At 35.1% G+C, this 17,734-nt stretch overlaps 1 protein-coding gene across 2 annotated transcripts in view; it reads left to right on the forward strand.

Moving 5' to 3' along the window:
- LOC138316345 (uncharacterized) overlaps positions 1-17,734 on the forward strand; it is a 203,023-nt gene that overhangs the window by 47,199 nt on the left and 138,090 nt on the right. For both annotated transcript variants that reach the window (XM_069258037.1, XM_069258038.1), the window contains exon 3: positions 12,641-12,729. In XM_069258037.1, the coding sequence (XP_069114138.1) occupies positions 12,641-12,729 (89 nt within the window). The remainder of the gene's footprint in view (positions 1-12,640; positions 12,730-17,734) is intronic.

Consider the following 17,734-nt stretch of genomic DNA (forward strand, 5'->3'; position numbering starts at 1 on the left):
GCTTCTGTCCATCCTTTCTCCAGCTCCTCTTCATCCTTTCTCCAACTCCTGTTCATCCTTTCTCCTGTTCCTCTTCATCCTGTCTCCTGTTCCTCTTCATCCTTTCTCCAGCTCCTCTTCATTCTTTCTCCAGTTCCTCTTCATCCTTTCTCCTGATCCTCTTCATTTTTTCTCAAGCTCTTCTTCATCCTGTCTCCTGTCTTCATCCTTTCTCCAGCTCCTCTTCATCCTTCCTCCAGTTCCTGTTCATCCTTTCTCCAGCTCCTGTTCATCCTTTCTCCAGCTCCTCTTCATCCTTTCTCCAGTTCCTCTTCATCCTTTCTCCAGCTCCTGTTCATCCTTTCTCCTGGCCTCATCTTTTCGTCTTCATCTTTTCTCAAGTTCCTCTTCATCCTTTCTCCTGATCCTCTTCATTCTTTCTCCAGTTCCTCTTCATCCTTCCTCCAGTTCCTCTTCATCCTTTCTCCAGTTCCTCTTCATCCTTCCTCCAGTTCCTCTTCATTCTTTCTCCTGATCCTCTTCATTCTTTCTCTTGATCCTCTTCATTCTTTCTCAAGCTCTTCTTCATCCTGTCTCCTGTCTTCATCCTTTCTCCAGCTCCTCTTCATCCTTCCTCCAGTTCCTCTTCATCCTTTCTCCAGCTCCTCTTCATCCTTTCTCCTGATCCTCTTCATTCTTTCTCCTGATCCTCTTCATTCTTTCTCAAGCTCTTCTTCATCCTGTCTCCTGTCTTCATCCTTTCTCCAGCTCTTCTTCACCCTTTCTCCTGTCTCCTGTCTTCATCCTGTCTCCAGTTCCTGTTCATCCTTTCTCCAGTTCCTCTTCATCCTTCCTCCAGCTCCTGTCCATCCTGTCTCCAGCTCCTCTTCACCCTTTCTCCTGTCTCCTGTCTTCATCCTGTCTCCTGTTCCTCTTCATCCTTTCTCCTGATCCTCTTTATTCTTTCTCAAGCTCTTCTTTATCCTGTCTCCTGTCTTCATCCTTTCTCCAGCTCCTCTTCATCCTTCCTCCAGTTCCTCTTCATCCTTTCTCCAGCTCCTCTTCATCCTTTCTCCTGATCCTCTTCATTCTTTCTCCTGATCCTCTTCATTCTTTCTCAAGCTCCTGTTCATCCTTTATCCAGTTCCTCTTCATCCTTTCTCCTGATCCTCTTCATTCTTTCTCAAGCTCTTCTTCATCCTGTCTCCTGTCTTCATCCTTTCTCCAGCTCCTCTTCATCCTTCCTCCAGTTCCTCTTCATCCTTTCTCCAGTTCCTCTTTATCCTTTCTCCTGATCCTCTTCATCCTTTCTCCAGTTCCTCTTCATCCTTTCTCCAGCTCCTCTTCATCCTTTCTCCTGATCCTCTTCATCCTTTATCCAGTTCCTCTTCATCCTTTCTCCAGCTTCTCTTCATCCTTTCTCCTGATCCTCTTCATCCTTTCTCCTGATCCTGTTCATCCTTTCTCCATCTCCTCTTCATCCTTTCTCCAGATCCTCTTCATCCTTTCTCCAGTTCCTCTTCATCCTTCCTCCGTTCCTCTTCATTCTTTCTCCTGATCCTCTTCATCCTTTCTCCAGCTCCTCTTCATTCTTTCTCCAGATCCTCTTCATCCTTTCTCCTGATTCTCTTCATTCTTTCTCAAGCTCCTGTTCATCCTTTCTCCTGATTCTCTTCATTCTTTCTCAAGCTCCTGTTCATCCTTTCTCCAGATCCTCTTCATCCTTTCTCCTGATCCTCTTCATTCTTTCTCAAGCTCTTCTTCATCCTGTCTCCTGTCTTCATCCTTTCTCCAGCTCCTCTTCATCCTTCCTCCAGTTCCTCTTCATCCTTTCTCCAGTTCCTCTTTATCCTTTCTCCTGATCCTCTTCATCCTTTCTCCAGTTCCTCTTCATCCTTTCTCCAGCTCCTCTTCATCCTTTCTCCTGATCCTCTTCATCCTTTATCCAGTTCCTCTTCATCCTTTCTCCAGCTTCTCTTCATCCTTTCTCCTGATCCTCTTCATCCTTTCTCCTGATCCTGTTCATCCTTTCTCCATCTCCTCTTCATCCTTTCTCCAGATCCTCTTCATCCTTTCTCCAGTTCCTCTTCATCCTTCCTCCAGTTCCTCTTCATTCTTTCTCCTGATCCTCTTCATCCTTTCTCCAGCTCCTCTTCATTCTTTCTCCAGATCCTCTTCATCCTTTCTCCTGATTCTCTTCATTCTTTCTCAAGCTCCTGTTCATCCTTTCTCCTGATTCTCTTCATTCTTTCTCAAGCTCCTGTTCATCCTTTCTCCAGATCCTCTTCATCCTTCCTCCAGCTCCTGTCCATCCTGTCTCCAGCTCCTCTTCACCCTTTCTCCTGTCTCCTGTCTTCATCCTGTCTCCTGTTCCTCTTCATCCTTTCTCCTGATCCTCTTCATTCTTTCTCAAGCTCTTCTTTATCCTGTCTCCTGTCTTCATCCTTTCTCCAGCTCCTCTTCATCCTTCCTCCAGTTCCTCTTCATCCTTTCTCCAGCTCCTCTTCATCCTTTCTCCTGATCCTCTTCATTCTTTCTCCTGATCCTCTTCATTCTTTCTCAAGCTCCTGTTCATCCTTTATCCAGTTCCTCTTCATCCTTTCTCCTGATCCTCTTCATTCTTTCTCAAGCTCTTCTTCATCCTGTCTCCTGTCTTCATCCTTTCTCCAGCTCCTCTTCATCCTTCCTCCAGTTCCTCTTCATCCTTTCTCCAGTTCCTCTTTATCCTTTCTCCTGATCCTCTTCATCCTTTCTCCAGTTCCTCTTCATCCTTTCTCCAGCTCCTCTTCATCCTTTCTCCTGATCCTCTTCATCCTTTATCCAGTTCCTCTTCATCCTTTCTCCAGCTTCTCTTCATCCTTTCTCCTGATCCTCTTCATCCTTTCTCCTGATCCTGTTCATCCTTTCTCCATCTCCTCTTCATCCTTTCTCCAGATCCTCTTCATCCTTTCTCCAGTTCCTCTTCATCCTTCCTCCAGTTCCTCTTCATTCTTTCTCCTGATCCTCTTCATCCTTTCTCCAGCTCCTCTTCATTCTTTCTCCAGATCCTCTTCATCCTTTCTCCTGATTCTCTTCATTCTTTCTCAAGCTCCTGTTCATCCTTTCTCCTGATTCTCTTCATTCTTTCTCAAGCTCCTGTTCATCCTTTCTCCAGATCCTCTTCATCCTTTCTCCTGATTCTCTTCATTCTTTCTCAAGCTCCTGTTCATCCTTTCTCCAGCTCCTCTTCATTCTTTCTCAAGCTCCTGTTCATCCTTTCTCCTGATCCTCTTCATTCTTTCTCAAGCTTTTCTTTATCTTTTCTCAAATTCGTCTTCATCCTTTCTCTAGCTCCTCTTCATCTTTTCTCTTGATTTTCTTCATACTTTCTTCTCCCCTTGCATCTTTTCCTTCTCTGTTGCTCCCCGACATTCTGACATGTTCTTTCACCAGTCTTTCTGATCCTTTTCTGCTTTCTTTTTATCCTTCATCTACTTTTGTTTCTGTTCTTCCTTCTATCACACTCACTCCTGGTATTGGTTATATCCTCCTATTTCTATATGTATATATGCTCTTGTTCCTTCTTGTATCCTGATACATGCCCCTACTCCTCCTGTTGCCTTACTGCGTCCTACACCTCTACCTCCCCTTATTCATCTTTAATAATTCTTGCTTCTCCTGCTCCTCCCAGTTCTTCAGTCCCTCTTCTTTCTCAATTAAGAGAGTCAGGACAAAATTGTATTGCCATCAAGAGAGTTGAGACAACTTGTATTGCCATCAAGAGAGTTGGGACAAATTGTATTGCCATCAAGAGAGTTGAGACAACTTGTATTGCCATCAAGAGAGTTGGGACAAATTGTGTTGCCATCAAGAGAGTCAGGACAAATTATATTGCCAACAAGAGAGTCAGGACAAATTGTATTACCATCAACAGAGTTTGAACAAATTGTATTGTCATCAAGAGAGTCAGGACAAATTGTATTGCCATCAAAGAGTCAGGACAAATTGTACTGCCTTCAAGAGAGTCGTGACAAATTGTATTGTCATCAAATGTTCAAAACAAATTATATTGGCAGCAGAAAAGTTTAGACATATTGTAAATGCCTTCCTCCAATTTTTCAGGTTGGTCGCAAATTTAAGATGGTCATTGTACCTTGAAGCACATTTCAAACTTGTATAAACTGCCACTAGATTTATTCTGCCAACACTCACCAGAAAGTGCTTGGTGAATGACGTGTTTATGAATTATTTTGTGAGATTTAAAGTTATCAGTTCCTTTCTCAGATTACTAGTGTACTGCTAAAGTACACATTGTGGAAATGATTAAAAGCCACATTATTTATAACCTACCTTGATTGTGAAATATTTCTGTTGATAAAAACATCATCAGTCAATGTTATGTGGTGGGATGCTGAAGCTTGTAGAATATCTTATGGAAACTGCTTCAACAGATAGCTTCTAAATGGTCAAGATGGTAGACTTTAATGTATATATTATAGATTTTTTTTTATCTTATTACTTTTCTTATTTTATTTTCGTTCTCTCTGATTTATGTATGACATTCAATTTAGGAAACTCATCTAATACAGTCAATGTTTCAAGGGAAAGAATACCATTAAAATGTTAACAACAGAATGCATTACAAAAATTCAGGAAAATGTTTGGAATCTAGCATTTTGTCTCAAGGTTGTTGTCAAATATGTGTAAAATGATACTGAAGAACATGAAGTACAGTAAGACATGGTGGATACAAAATGTTTAATTCCTGGTTATCATAGAGAATTACTGTAGGAGCTTTATAATACTCTTTGACAATTACTGTAGGAGCTTTGTAATACTCTTTGACAATTACCTTAGGGGCTTTATAATACTCTTTGTCAATTACCGTAGGAGCTTAATAATACTCTTTGACAATTACCGTAGGAGCTTTTTAATACTCTTAGACAATTACTGTAGGAACTTTATAGTACTCTTTGACAATTACCGTAGGAGCTTTATAATACTCATTGACAATTACCGTAGGAGCTTTTTAATACTCTTTGACAATTAGCGTAGGAGCTTTATAATACTCTTTGACAATTACCATAGGAGCTTTTTTATACTCTTTGACAATTACTGTAGGAGCTTTATAATACTTTTTGACAATTACCGTAGGAGCTTTATAATACTCTTTGACAATTACCTTAGGAGCTTTATAATACTCTTTGACAATTACGTAGATTTGGAGCTTTTAATACTCTTTGACAATTACTGAAGCTTTATAATACTTTTGACAATTACCGTAGGAGCTTTATAATACTCTTTGACTACTTAGGATATACTCTTTGACAATTACCTTAGGAGCTTTATAGTACTCTTTGACAATTACCGTAGGAGCTTTATAATACTCTTTGACAATTACTGTAGGAGCTTTATAATACTCTTTGACAATTACCTTAGGAGCTTTATAGTACTCTTTGACAATTACCGTAGGAGCTTTATAATACTCTTTGACAATTACCTTAGGAGCTTTATAATACTCTTTGACAATTAACTTAGGAGCTTTATAATACTCTTTGACAATTAACTTAGGAGCTTTATAATACTCTTTGACAATTACTGTAGGAGCTTTATAGTACTCTTTGACAATTAGCGAAGGAGCTTTATAATACTCTTTGACAATTACCGTAGGAGCTTTATAATACTCTTTGACAATTACTGTAGGAGCTTTATAGTACTCTTTGACAATTAACTTAGGAGCTTTATAATACTCTTTGACAATTACCGTAGGAGCTTTATAGTACTCTTTGACAATTACCTTAGGAGCTTTATAATACTCTTTGACAATTACCGTAGGAGCTTTATAGTACTCTTTGACAATTACCTTAGGAGCTTTATAGTACTCTTTGACAATTACCGTAGGAGCTTTATAATACTCATTGACAATTACTGTAGGAACTTTATAGTACTCTTTGACAATTACCGTAGGAGCTTTATAGTACTCTTTGACAATTACTGTAGGAGCTTTATAATACTCTTTGACAATTACTGTAGGAGCTTTATAATACTCTTTGACAATTACCGTAGGAGCTTTATAGCACTCTTTGACAATTACTGTAGGAGCTTTATAATACTCTTTGACAATTACTGTAGGAGCTTTATAGTACTCTTTGACAATTACTGTAGGAGCTTTATAATACTCTTTGACAATTACTGTAGGAGCTTTATAGTACTCTTTGACAATTACTGTAGGAGCTTTATAATACTCTTTGACAATTACTGTAGGAGCTTTGTAATACTCTTTGACAATTACTGTAGGAGCTTTATAATACTCTTTGACAATTACTGTAGGAGCTTTATAATACTCTTTGACAATTAACTTAGGAGCTTTATAATACTCTTTGACAATTGCTGTAGGAGCTTTATAATACTCTTTGACAATTACTGTAGGAGCTTTATAATACTCTTTGACAATTAACTTAGGAGCTTTATAATACTCTTTGGCAATTACTGTTGGAGCTTTATAGTACTCTTTGACAATTACTGTAGGAGCTTTATAATACTGTTTGACAATTAACTTAGGAGCTTTATAATACTGTTTGACAATTAACTTAGGAGCTTTATAATACTCTTTGACAATTACTGTAGGAGCTTTATAATACTCTTTGACAATTACCGTAGGAGCTTTATAGTACTCTTTGACAATTACTGTAGGAGCTTTATAATACTGTTTGACAATTAACTTAGGAGCTTTATAATACTCTTTGACAATTAACTTAGGAGCTTTATAATACTCTTTGACAATTACTGTAGGAGCTTTATTGTACTCTTTGACAATTACCGTAGGAGCTTTATAGTACTCTTTGACAATTACTGTAGGAGCTTTATAATACTGTTTGACAATTAACTTAGGAGCTTTATAATACTCTTTGACAATTAACTTAGGAGCTTTATAATACTCTTTGACAATTACTGTAGGAGCTTTATTGTACTCTTTGACAATTACCTTAGGAGCTTTATAATACTCTTTGACAATTACTGTAGGAGCTTTATAGTACTCTTTGACAATTACCGTAGTAGCTTTATAATACTCTTTGACAATTAACTTAGGAGCTTTATAATACTCTTTGACAATTACTGTAGGAACTTTATAATACTCTTTGACAATTTACTTAGGAGCTTTATAATACTCTTTGACAATTACTGTAGGAGCTTTATAATACTGTTTGACAATTAACTTAGGAGCTTTATAATACTCTTTGACAATTACCTTAGGAGCTTTATAATACTCTTTGACAATTACTGTAGGAGCTTTATAGTACTCTTTGACAATTATTGTAGGAGCTTTGTAGTACTCTTTGACAATTACCGTAGGAGCTTTATAGTACTCTTTGACAATTACCGTAGGAGCTTTATAATTCTCTTTGACAATTACCGTAGGAGCTTTATAGCACTCTTTGAAAATTACTGTAGGAGCTTTATAGTACTCTTTGACAATTACTGTAGGAGCTTTATAGCACTCTTTGACAATTACTGTAGGAGCTTTATAGTACTCTTTGACAATTACCCTAGTAGCTTTATAATACTCTTTGACAATTACTGTAGGAGCTTTATAGTACTCTTTGAAAATTACTGTAGGAGCTTTATAGTACTCTTTGACAATTACTGTAGGAGCTTTATAGCACTCTTTGACAATTACTGTAGGAGCTTTATAGCACTCTTTGACAATTACTGTAGGAGCTTTATAGTACTCTTTGACAATTACTGTAGGAGCTTTATAATACTCTTTGACAATTAACTTAGGAGCTTTATAATACTCTTTGACAATTACCGTAGGAGCTTTATAATACTCTTTGACAATTAACTTAGGAGCTTTATAATACTCTTTGACAATTACTGTAGGAGCTTTATAGTACTCTTTGACAATTACCGTAGGAGCTTTATAATACTCTTTGACAATTACTGTAGGAGCTTTATAGTACTCTTTGACAATTACCGTAGGAGCTTTATAATACTCTTTGACAATTACCGTAGTAGCTTTATAATATTCTTTGACAATTACCGTAGGAACTTTATAATACTCTTTGACAATTACCGTAGGAGCTTTATAATACTCTTTGACAATTACCTTAGGAGCTTTATAGTACTCTTTGACAATTACCGTAGGAGCTTTATAATACTCTTTGACAATTACCTTAGGAGCTTTATAATATTCTTTGACAATTAACTTAGGAGCTTTATAATACTCTTTCACAATTACTGTAGGAGCTTTATAGTACTCTTTGACAATTAACTTAGGAGCTTTATAGTACTCTTTGACAATTAACTTAGGAGCTTTATAATACTCTTTGACAATTACCGTAGTAGCTTTATAATACTCTTTGACAATTACCGTAGGAGCTTTATAGTACTCTTTGACAATTACCGTAGGAGCTTTATAATACTCTTTGACAATTACCTTAGGAGCTTTATAATACTCTTTGACAATTACCTTAGGAGCTTTATAATACTCTTTGACAATTACCGTAGGAGCTTTATAGTACTCTTTGACAATTACCGTAGGAGCTTTATAATACTCTTTGACAATTACTGTAGGAGCTTTATAATATTCTTTGACAATTACCGTAGGAGCTTTATAGTACTCTTTGACAATTACTGTAGGAGCTTTATAATACTCTTTGACAATTACCTTAGGAGCTTTATAATACTCTTTGACAATTACTGTAGGAGCTTTATAATACTCTTTGACAATTACTGTAGGAGCTTTATAATACTCTTTGACAATTAACTTAGGAGCTTTATAGTACTCTTTGACAATTACCTTAGGAGCTTTATAATACTCTTTGACAATTACCTTAGGAGCTTTATAATACTCTTTGACAATTACCGTAGGAGCTTTATAGTACTCTTTGACAATTACCGTAGTAGCTTTATAGTACTCTTTGACAATTACTGTAGGAGCTTTATAGTACTCTTTGACAATTAACTTAGGAGCTTTATAGTACTCTTTGACAATTACCTTAGGAGCTTTATAGTACTCTTTGACAATTACTGTAGGAGCTTTATAGTACTCTTTGACAATTTACTTAGGAGCTTTATAGTACTCTTTGACAATTACCGTAGGAGCTTTATAGTACTCTTTGACAATTAACTTAGGAGCTTTATAGTACTCTTTGACAATTAACTTAGGAGCTTTATAGTACTCTTTGACAATTACTGTAGGAGCTTTATAGTACTCTTTGACAATTAACTTAGGAGCTTTATAATACTCTTTGACAATTACTGTAGGAGCTTTATAGTACTCTTTGACAATTAACTTAGGAGCTTTATAGTACTCTTTGACAATTACCGTAGGAGCTTTATAGTACTCTTTGACAATTAACTTAGGAGCTTTATAGTACTCTTTGACAATTACTGTAGGAGCTTTATAGTACTCTTTGACAATTAACTTAGGAGCTTTATAATACTCTTTGACAATTACTGTAGGAGCTTTATAGTACTCTTTGACAATTAACTTAGGAGCTTTATAATACTCTTTGACAATTACTGTAGGAGCTTTATAGTACTCTTTGACAATTTACTTAGGAGCTTTGTAGTACTCTTTGACAATTACCGTAGGAGCTTTATAATACTCTTTGACAATTACCTTAGGAGCTTTATAGTACTCTTTGACAATTACCGTAGGAGCTTTATAGTACTCTTTGACAATTACCTTAGGAGCTTTATAGTACTCTTTGACAATTACCTTAGGAGCTTTATAGTACTCTTTGACAATTACCGTAGGAGCTTTATAATACTCTTTGACAATTACCTTAGGAGCTTTATAGTACTCTTTGACAATTACCGTAGGAGCTTTATAATACTCTTTGACAATTACTGTAGGAGCTTTATAGTACTCTTTGACAATTACCGTAGGAGCTTTATAGTACTCTTTGACAATTACCGTAGGAGCTTTATAGTACTCTTTGACAATTACTGTAGGAGCTTTATAATACTCTTTGACAATTACTGTAGGAGCTTTATAATACTCTTTGACAATTACTGTAGGAGCTTTATAATACTCTTTGACAATTACCGTAGGAGCTTTATATAATACTCTTTGACAATTACCGTAGGAGCTTTATAAGTACTCTTTGACAATTACCGTAGGAGCTTTATAGTACTCTTTGACAATTACTGTAGGAGCTTTATAATACTCTTTGACAATTACTGTAGGAGCTTTATAATACTCTTTGACAATTACTGTAGGAGCTTTATAATACTCTTTGACAATTACCGTAGGAGCTTTATAATACTCTTTGACAATTACCTTAGTAGCTTTATAATACTCTTTGACAATTACCTGTAGGAGCTTTATAATACTCTTTGACAATTACCTTAGGAGCTTTATAATACTCTTTGACAATTACCTTAGGAGCTTTATAGTACTCTTTGACAATTACCGTAGGAGCTTTATAGTACTCTTTGACAATTACCGTAGGAGCTTTATAGTACTCTTTGACAATTACTGTAGGAGCTTTATAATACTCTTTGACAATTACTGTAGGAGCTTTATAATACTCTGTGACAATTACTGTAGGAGCTTTATAATACTCTTTGACAATTACCTTAGGAGCTTTATAATACTCTTTGACAATTACTGTAGGAGCTTTATAATACTCTTTGACAATTACTGTAGGAGCTTTATAATACTCTTTGACAATTACTGTAGGAGCTTTATAGTACTCTTTGACAATTACCGTAGGAGCTTTATAGTACTCTTTGACAATTACTGTAGGAGCTTTATAATACTCTTTGACAATTACTGTAGGAGCTTTATAATACTCTTTGACAATTACCTTAGGAGCTTATAATACTCTTTGACAATTACCTTAGGAGCTTTATAGTACTCTTTGACAATTACCGTAGGAGCTTTATAGTACTCTTTGACAATTACCGTAGGAGCTTTATAGTACTCTTTGACAATTACTGTAGGAGCTTTATAATACTCTTTGACAATTACTGTAGGAGCTTTATAATACTCTTTGACAATTACTGTAGGAGCTTTATAATACTCTTTGACAATTACTGTAGGAGCTTTATAATACTCTTTGACAATTACTGTAGGAGCTTTATAGTACTCTTTGACAATTACCTTAGGAGCTTTATAGTACTCTTTGACAATTACCGTAGGAGCTTTATAATACTCTTTGACAATTACCTAGTAGGAGCTTTATAGTACTCTTTGACAATTACTGTAGGAGCTTTATAGTACTCTTTGACAATTACCTTAGGAGCTTTATATACTCTTTGACAATTACTTAGGAGCTTTATAGTACTCTTTGACAATTACCTTAGGAGCTTTATAGTACTCTTTGACAATTACTGTAGGAGCTTTATAGTACTCTTTGACAATTTACTTAGGAGCTTTATAGTACTCTTTGACAATTACCGTAGGAGCTTTATAGTACTCTTTGACAATTACCGTAGGAGCTTTATAGTACTCTTTGACAATTACTTAGGAGCTTTATAGTACTCTTTGACAATTACTGTAGGAGCTTTATAGTACTCTTTGACAATTACCTTAGGAGCTTTATAATACTCTTTGACAATTACTGTAGGAGCTTTATAGTACTCTTTGACAATTACCGTAGGAGCTTTATAGTACTCTTTGACAATTACCGTAGGAGCTTTATAGTACTCTTTGACAATTAACTTAGGAGCTTTATAGTACTCTTTGACAATTACTGTAGGAGCTTTATAGTACTCTTTGACAATTAACTTAGGAGCTTTATATACTCTTTGACAATTACTGTAGGAGCTTTATAGTACTCTTTGACAATTAACTTAGGAGCTTTATAGTACTCTTTGACAATTACTGTAGGAGCTTTATAGTACTCTTTGACAATTACTGTAGGAGCTTTATATACTCTTTGACAATTTACTTAGGAGCTTTATAATACTCTTTGACAATTACCGTAGGAGCTTTATATACTCTTTGACAATTACCGTAGGAGCTTTATAGTACTCTTTGACAACTTTACCTTAGGAGCTTTATAGTACTCTTTGACAATTACCTTAGGAGCTTTATAGTACTCTTTGACAATTACGTAGGAGCTTTATATACTCTTTGACAATTACTGTAGGAGCTTTATATACTCTTTGACAATTACCTAGGAGCTTTATATACTCTTTGACAATTACCGTAGGAGCTTTATAATACTCTTTGACAATTACTGTAGGAGCTTTATAGTACTCTTTGACAATTACCGTAGGAGCTTTATAGTACTCTTTGACAATTACCGTAGGAGCTTTATAGTACTCTTTGACAATTACTGTAGGAGCTTTATAATACTCTGTGACAATTACTGTAGGAGCTTTATAATACTCTTTGACAATTACTGTAGGAGCTTTATAATACTCTTTGACAATTACTGTAGGAGCTTTATAATACTCTTTGACAATTACCGTAGGAGCTTTATAGTACTCTTTGACAATTACTGTAGGAGCTTTATAATACTGTTTGACAATTAACTTAGGAGCTTTATAGTACTCTTTGACGAGTCAAATGTTACAGATCAAGTTAAGACTGTTAGCTTCACTAACCATTGTAATGTCAAGTTCTCACTATGTCAACAATAACAACATTAAAGGCTCTTTGAGTAAATACTGTACAATATATTATTTCATTTATCATTGAGATGTTAAAATGTTTTTGTTTCAGGAAGAGGCTGGTGGTAACATGGGATTGTGTGGTAATGTGATACCCCCGACCCTGTATTCCTCCGGGTCTGTAATGACTGTACATTTTAGGTAAGTTTTCCTATAGTTTGATAAATGTTTATTGTAATAGCACTAATGTAGAAACTCTTACCTTTAACCAATGTAAAAGGGTTCAATTCCTACATGGAATAAAGGTAATGGTTAGGCTCCCCTGATTTGTAAAGCTATAGGCTCCCAGTACGTTTCCCCAAAGTTACTCCTGTGTACTTATATGTCCATTTATATCGGATATATGATTTGTCATAATGAGATTGTTTGAGAATGGATATAAGTTTACCAGGAAACATTCTTACTTAATGCACCATATATTTAGTTTGTATTTAACAATGTCACAGATCACAGTATCCATTTTCTTTATAAAAAAAAAGCTTTAACATAGAGGAGATTTATTGTTTATATAAATCAGGTAAAAACACATTTCTAAACAGAACTTCTGGGTTTGAATCACAGCCGAATTATATCCTCTCGTGTCTCAAAGTCATATCGCTTTAACAATTTAGAAAATATCCAGAAAAATTATACTATACCAATTTAGTAATGATAATACATGAGAATTGAAATGTAATGTGATAAATTCCTTTTATATATCCTTTATCTGTATTTATCGCTCCAACGTAATGTGATGACGTTTGTGTGATAACCTTGGAGTCCATATTGATAAAGTGAATCAGTTGATATAAAGCTCCCGGGTAACAAAACAGGTTAGGAAAGGTGTTACAGGCTCATACAACTATGTGTTTAGATATTGGTTTATTTATTAGATGATTTTGTCATTAAAATTTCTAAACGAAACTTAAATGATTTAGTACTTTTGTTAAAGAATAGACTTGTCCAAATAATTCATGAAAAGAGATGAAAGCAACATTGATAAAGGAAACACCGTAAATCTGAGTTGAGACCATGTTAAGCTAACATGCCTGGTGAGAGCAGAGATTGATATTTTGTTGAGACCATGTTAAGCTAACATGCCTGGTGAGAGCAGAGATTGGTATTTTGTTGAGACCATGTTAAGCTAACATGCCTGGTGAGAGCAGAGATTGATATTTTGTTGAGACCATGTTAAGCTAACATGCCTGGTGAGAGCAGAGATTGGTATTTTGTTGAGACCATGTTAAGCTAACATGCCTGGTGAGAGCAGAGATTGGTATTTTGTTGAGACCATGTTAAGCTAACATGCCTGGTGAGAGCAGAGAATGGTATTTTGTTGAGACCATGTTAAGCTAACATGTCTGGTGAGAGCAGAGATTGGTATTTTGTTGAGACCATGTTAAGCTAACATGCCTGGTGAGAGCAGAGATTGGTATTTTGTTGAGACCATGTTAAGCTAACATGCCTGGTGAGAGCAGAGATTGGTATTTTGTTGAGACCATGTTAAGCTAACATGCCTGGTGAGAGCAGAGATTGGTATTTTTACCACCCCATAGAGTTTCACGATTAACTCAATTTACATACATCAGAGTAACGTGTCCGAACATCTTTGATGTAAAATGGTTGTTAGTGCGATATGCCAAAAACACAAATTTTTAATGGATAGTTTTATGTTAAGACATTTATAAGCCATGCTATGATATGTCAACGCACTCCTTAACAGTGGTCTTTGCCTGAGTGAAGAAAGGGAAAGAAATATATTCAATTTCAGTTTCCATGCTTTTAAACTTGTTTTAGTGGAGAATAGAGCATTGGATACTGTAATTTGTAATTGAGAATAGAGTATTGGATACTGTAATTTGGAGTGGAGAATAGAGTATTGGATACTGTATTTGTAGTGTGGAGAATAGAGTATTGGATACTGTAATTTGTAGTGTGGAGAATAGAGTATTGGATACTGTAATTTGGAGTGGAGAATAGAGTATTGGATACTGTATTTGTAGTGTGGAGAATAGAGTATTGGATACTGTAATTTGTAGTGTGGAGAATAGAGTATTGGATACTGTAATTTGTAGTGGAGAATAGAGTATTGGATACTGTAATTTGTAGTGGAGAATAGAGTATTGGATACTGTAATTTGTAGTGGAGAATAGAGTATTGGATACTGTAATTTGTAGTGGAGAGAATAGAGTATTGGATACTGTAATTTGTAGTGGAGAATAGAGTATTGGATACTGTAATTTGTAGTGGAGAATAGAGTATTGGATACTGTAATTTGTAGTGGAGAATAGAGTATTGGATACTGTAATTTGTAGTGGAGAATAGAGTATTGGATACTGTAATTTGTAGTGGAGAATAGAGTATTGGATACTGTAATTTGTAGTGGAGAATAGAGTATTGGATACTGTAATTTGTAGTGGAGAATAGAGTATTGGATACTGTAATTTGTAGTGGAGAATAGAGTATTGGATACTGTAATTTGGAGTGGAGAATAGAGTATTGGATACTGTAATTTGGAGTGGAGAATAGAGTATTGGATACTGTAATTTGGAGTGTGGAAAATAGAGTATTGGATACTGTAATTTGTAGTGGAGAATAGAGTATTAGATACTGTAATTTGTAGTGGAGAATAGAGTATTGGATACTGTAATTTGTAGTGTGGATAATAGAGTATTGGATACTGTAATTTGGAGTGGAGAATAGAGTATTGGATATCTGTAATTTGGAGTGGAGAATAGAGTATTGGATACTGTAATTTGTAGTGGAGAATAGAGTATTGGATACTGTAATTTGTAGTGGAGAATAGAGTATTGGATACTGTAATTTGTAGTGTGGAGAATAGAGTATTGGATACTGTAATTTGTAGTGGAGAATAGAGTATTGGATACTGTAATTTGTAGTGGAGAACAGAGTATTGGATACTGTAATTTGTAGTGGAGAATAGAGTATTGGATACTGTAATTTGTAGTGGAGAATAGAGTATTGGATACTGTAATTTGTAGTGGAGAATAGAGTATTGGATACTGTAATTTGTAGTGTGGAGAATAGAGTATTGGATACTGTAATTTGTAGTGGAGAATAGAGTATTGGATACTGTAATTTGTAGTGTGGAGAATAGAGTATTGGATACTGTAATTTGTAGTGTGGAGAATAGAGTATTGGATACTGTAATTTGTGGAGAATATTTGTAGTGGAGAATAGAGTATTGGATACTGTAATTTGTAGTGGAGAATAGAGTATTGGATACTGTAATTTGTAGTGGAGAATAGAGTATTGGATACTGTAATTTGTAGTGAAGAGAATAGAGTATTGGATACTGTAATTTGTAGTGTGGAGAATAGAGTATTGGATACTGTAATTTGTAGTGGAGAATAGAGTATTGGATACTGTAATTTGTAGTGGAGAATAGAGTATTGGATACTGTAATTTGTAGTGGAGAATAGAGTATTGGATACTGTAATTTGTAGTGAAGAGAATAGAGTATTGGATACTGTAATTTGTAGTGAAGAGAATAGAGTATTGGATACTGTAATTTGTAGTGTGGAGAATAGAGTATTGGATACTGTAATTTGTAGTGTGGAGAATAGAGTATTGGATACTGTAATTTGTAGTGTGGAGAATAGAGTATTGGATACTGTAATTTGTAGTGGAGAATAGAGTATTGGATACTGTAATTTGTAGTGTGGAGAATAGAGTATTGGATACTGTAATTTGTAGTGTGGAGAATAGAGTATTGGATACTGTAATTTGTAGTGGAGAATAGAGTATTGGATACTGTAATTTGTAGTGTGGAGAATAGAGTATTGGATACTGTAATTTGGAGTGGAGAATAGAGTATTGGATACTGTAATTTGTAGTGGAGAATAGAGTATTGGATACTGTAATTTGTAGTGGAGAATAGAGTATTGGATACTGTAATTTTGTAGTGTGGAGAATAGAGTATTAGATACTGTAATTTGTAGTGGAGAATAGAGAATTGGATACTGTAATTTGTAGTTTGGAGAATAGAGTATCGGATACTGTAATTTGTAGTGGAGAATAGAGTATTGGATACTGTAATTTGTAGTGGAGAATAGAGTATTGGATACTGTAATTTGTAGTGGAGAATAGAGTATTGGATACTGTAATTTGTAGTGGAGAATAGAGTATTGGATACTGTAATTTGTAGTGTGGAGAATAGAGTATTGGATACTGTAATTTGTAGTGGAGAATAGAGTATTGGATACTGTAATTTGTAGTGAAGAGAATAGAGTATTGGATACTGTAATTTGTAGTGTGGAGAATAGAGTATTGGATACTGTAATTTGTAGTGTGGAGAATAGAGTATTGGATATTGTAATTTGTAGTGAAGAGAATAGAGTATTGGATACTGTAATTTGTAGTGTGGAGAATAGAGTATTGGATATTGTAATTTGTAGTGTGGAGAATAGAGTATTGGATACTGTAATTTGTAGTGTGGAGAATAGAGTATTGGATATTGTAATTTGTAGTGAAGAGAATAGAGTATTGGATACTGTAATTTGTAGTGTGGAGAATAGAGTATTGGATACTGTAATTTGTAGTGTGGAGAATAGAGTATTGGATATTGTAATTTGTAGTGAAGAGAATAGAGTATTGGATACTGTAATTTGTAGTGTGGAGAATAGAGTATTGGATACTGTAATTTGTAGTGTGGAGAATAGAGTATTGGATATTGTAATTTGTAGTGAAGAGAATAGAGTATTGGATACTGTAATTTGTAGTGTGGAGAATAGAGTATTGGATATTGTAATTTGTAGTGAAGAGAATAGAGTATTGGATACTGTAATTTGTAGTGAAGAGAATAGAGTATTGGATACTGTAATTTGTAGTGTGGAGAATAGAGTATTGGATACTGTAATTTGTAGTGAAGAGAATAGAGTATTGGATACTGTAATTTGGAGTGGAGAATAGAGTATTGGATACTGTATTTGTAGTGTGGAGAATAGAGTATTGGATACTGTATTTGTAGTGTGGAGAATAGAGTATTGGAGATACTGTAATTTGGAGTGGAGAATAGAGTATTGGATACTGTAATTTGGAGTGGAGAATAGAGTATTGGATACTGTAATTTGTAGTGTGGAGAATAGAGTATTGGATACTGTAATTTGGAGTGGAGAATAGAGTATTGGATACTGTATTTGTAGTG

Source organism: Argopecten irradians, chromosome 2, assembly GCF_041381155.1.
Source record: "Argopecten irradians isolate NY chromosome 2, Ai_NY, whole genome shotgun sequence".
Lineage (NCBI taxonomy): Eukaryota > Metazoa > Mollusca > Bivalvia > Pectinida > Pectinidae > Argopecten > Argopecten irradians.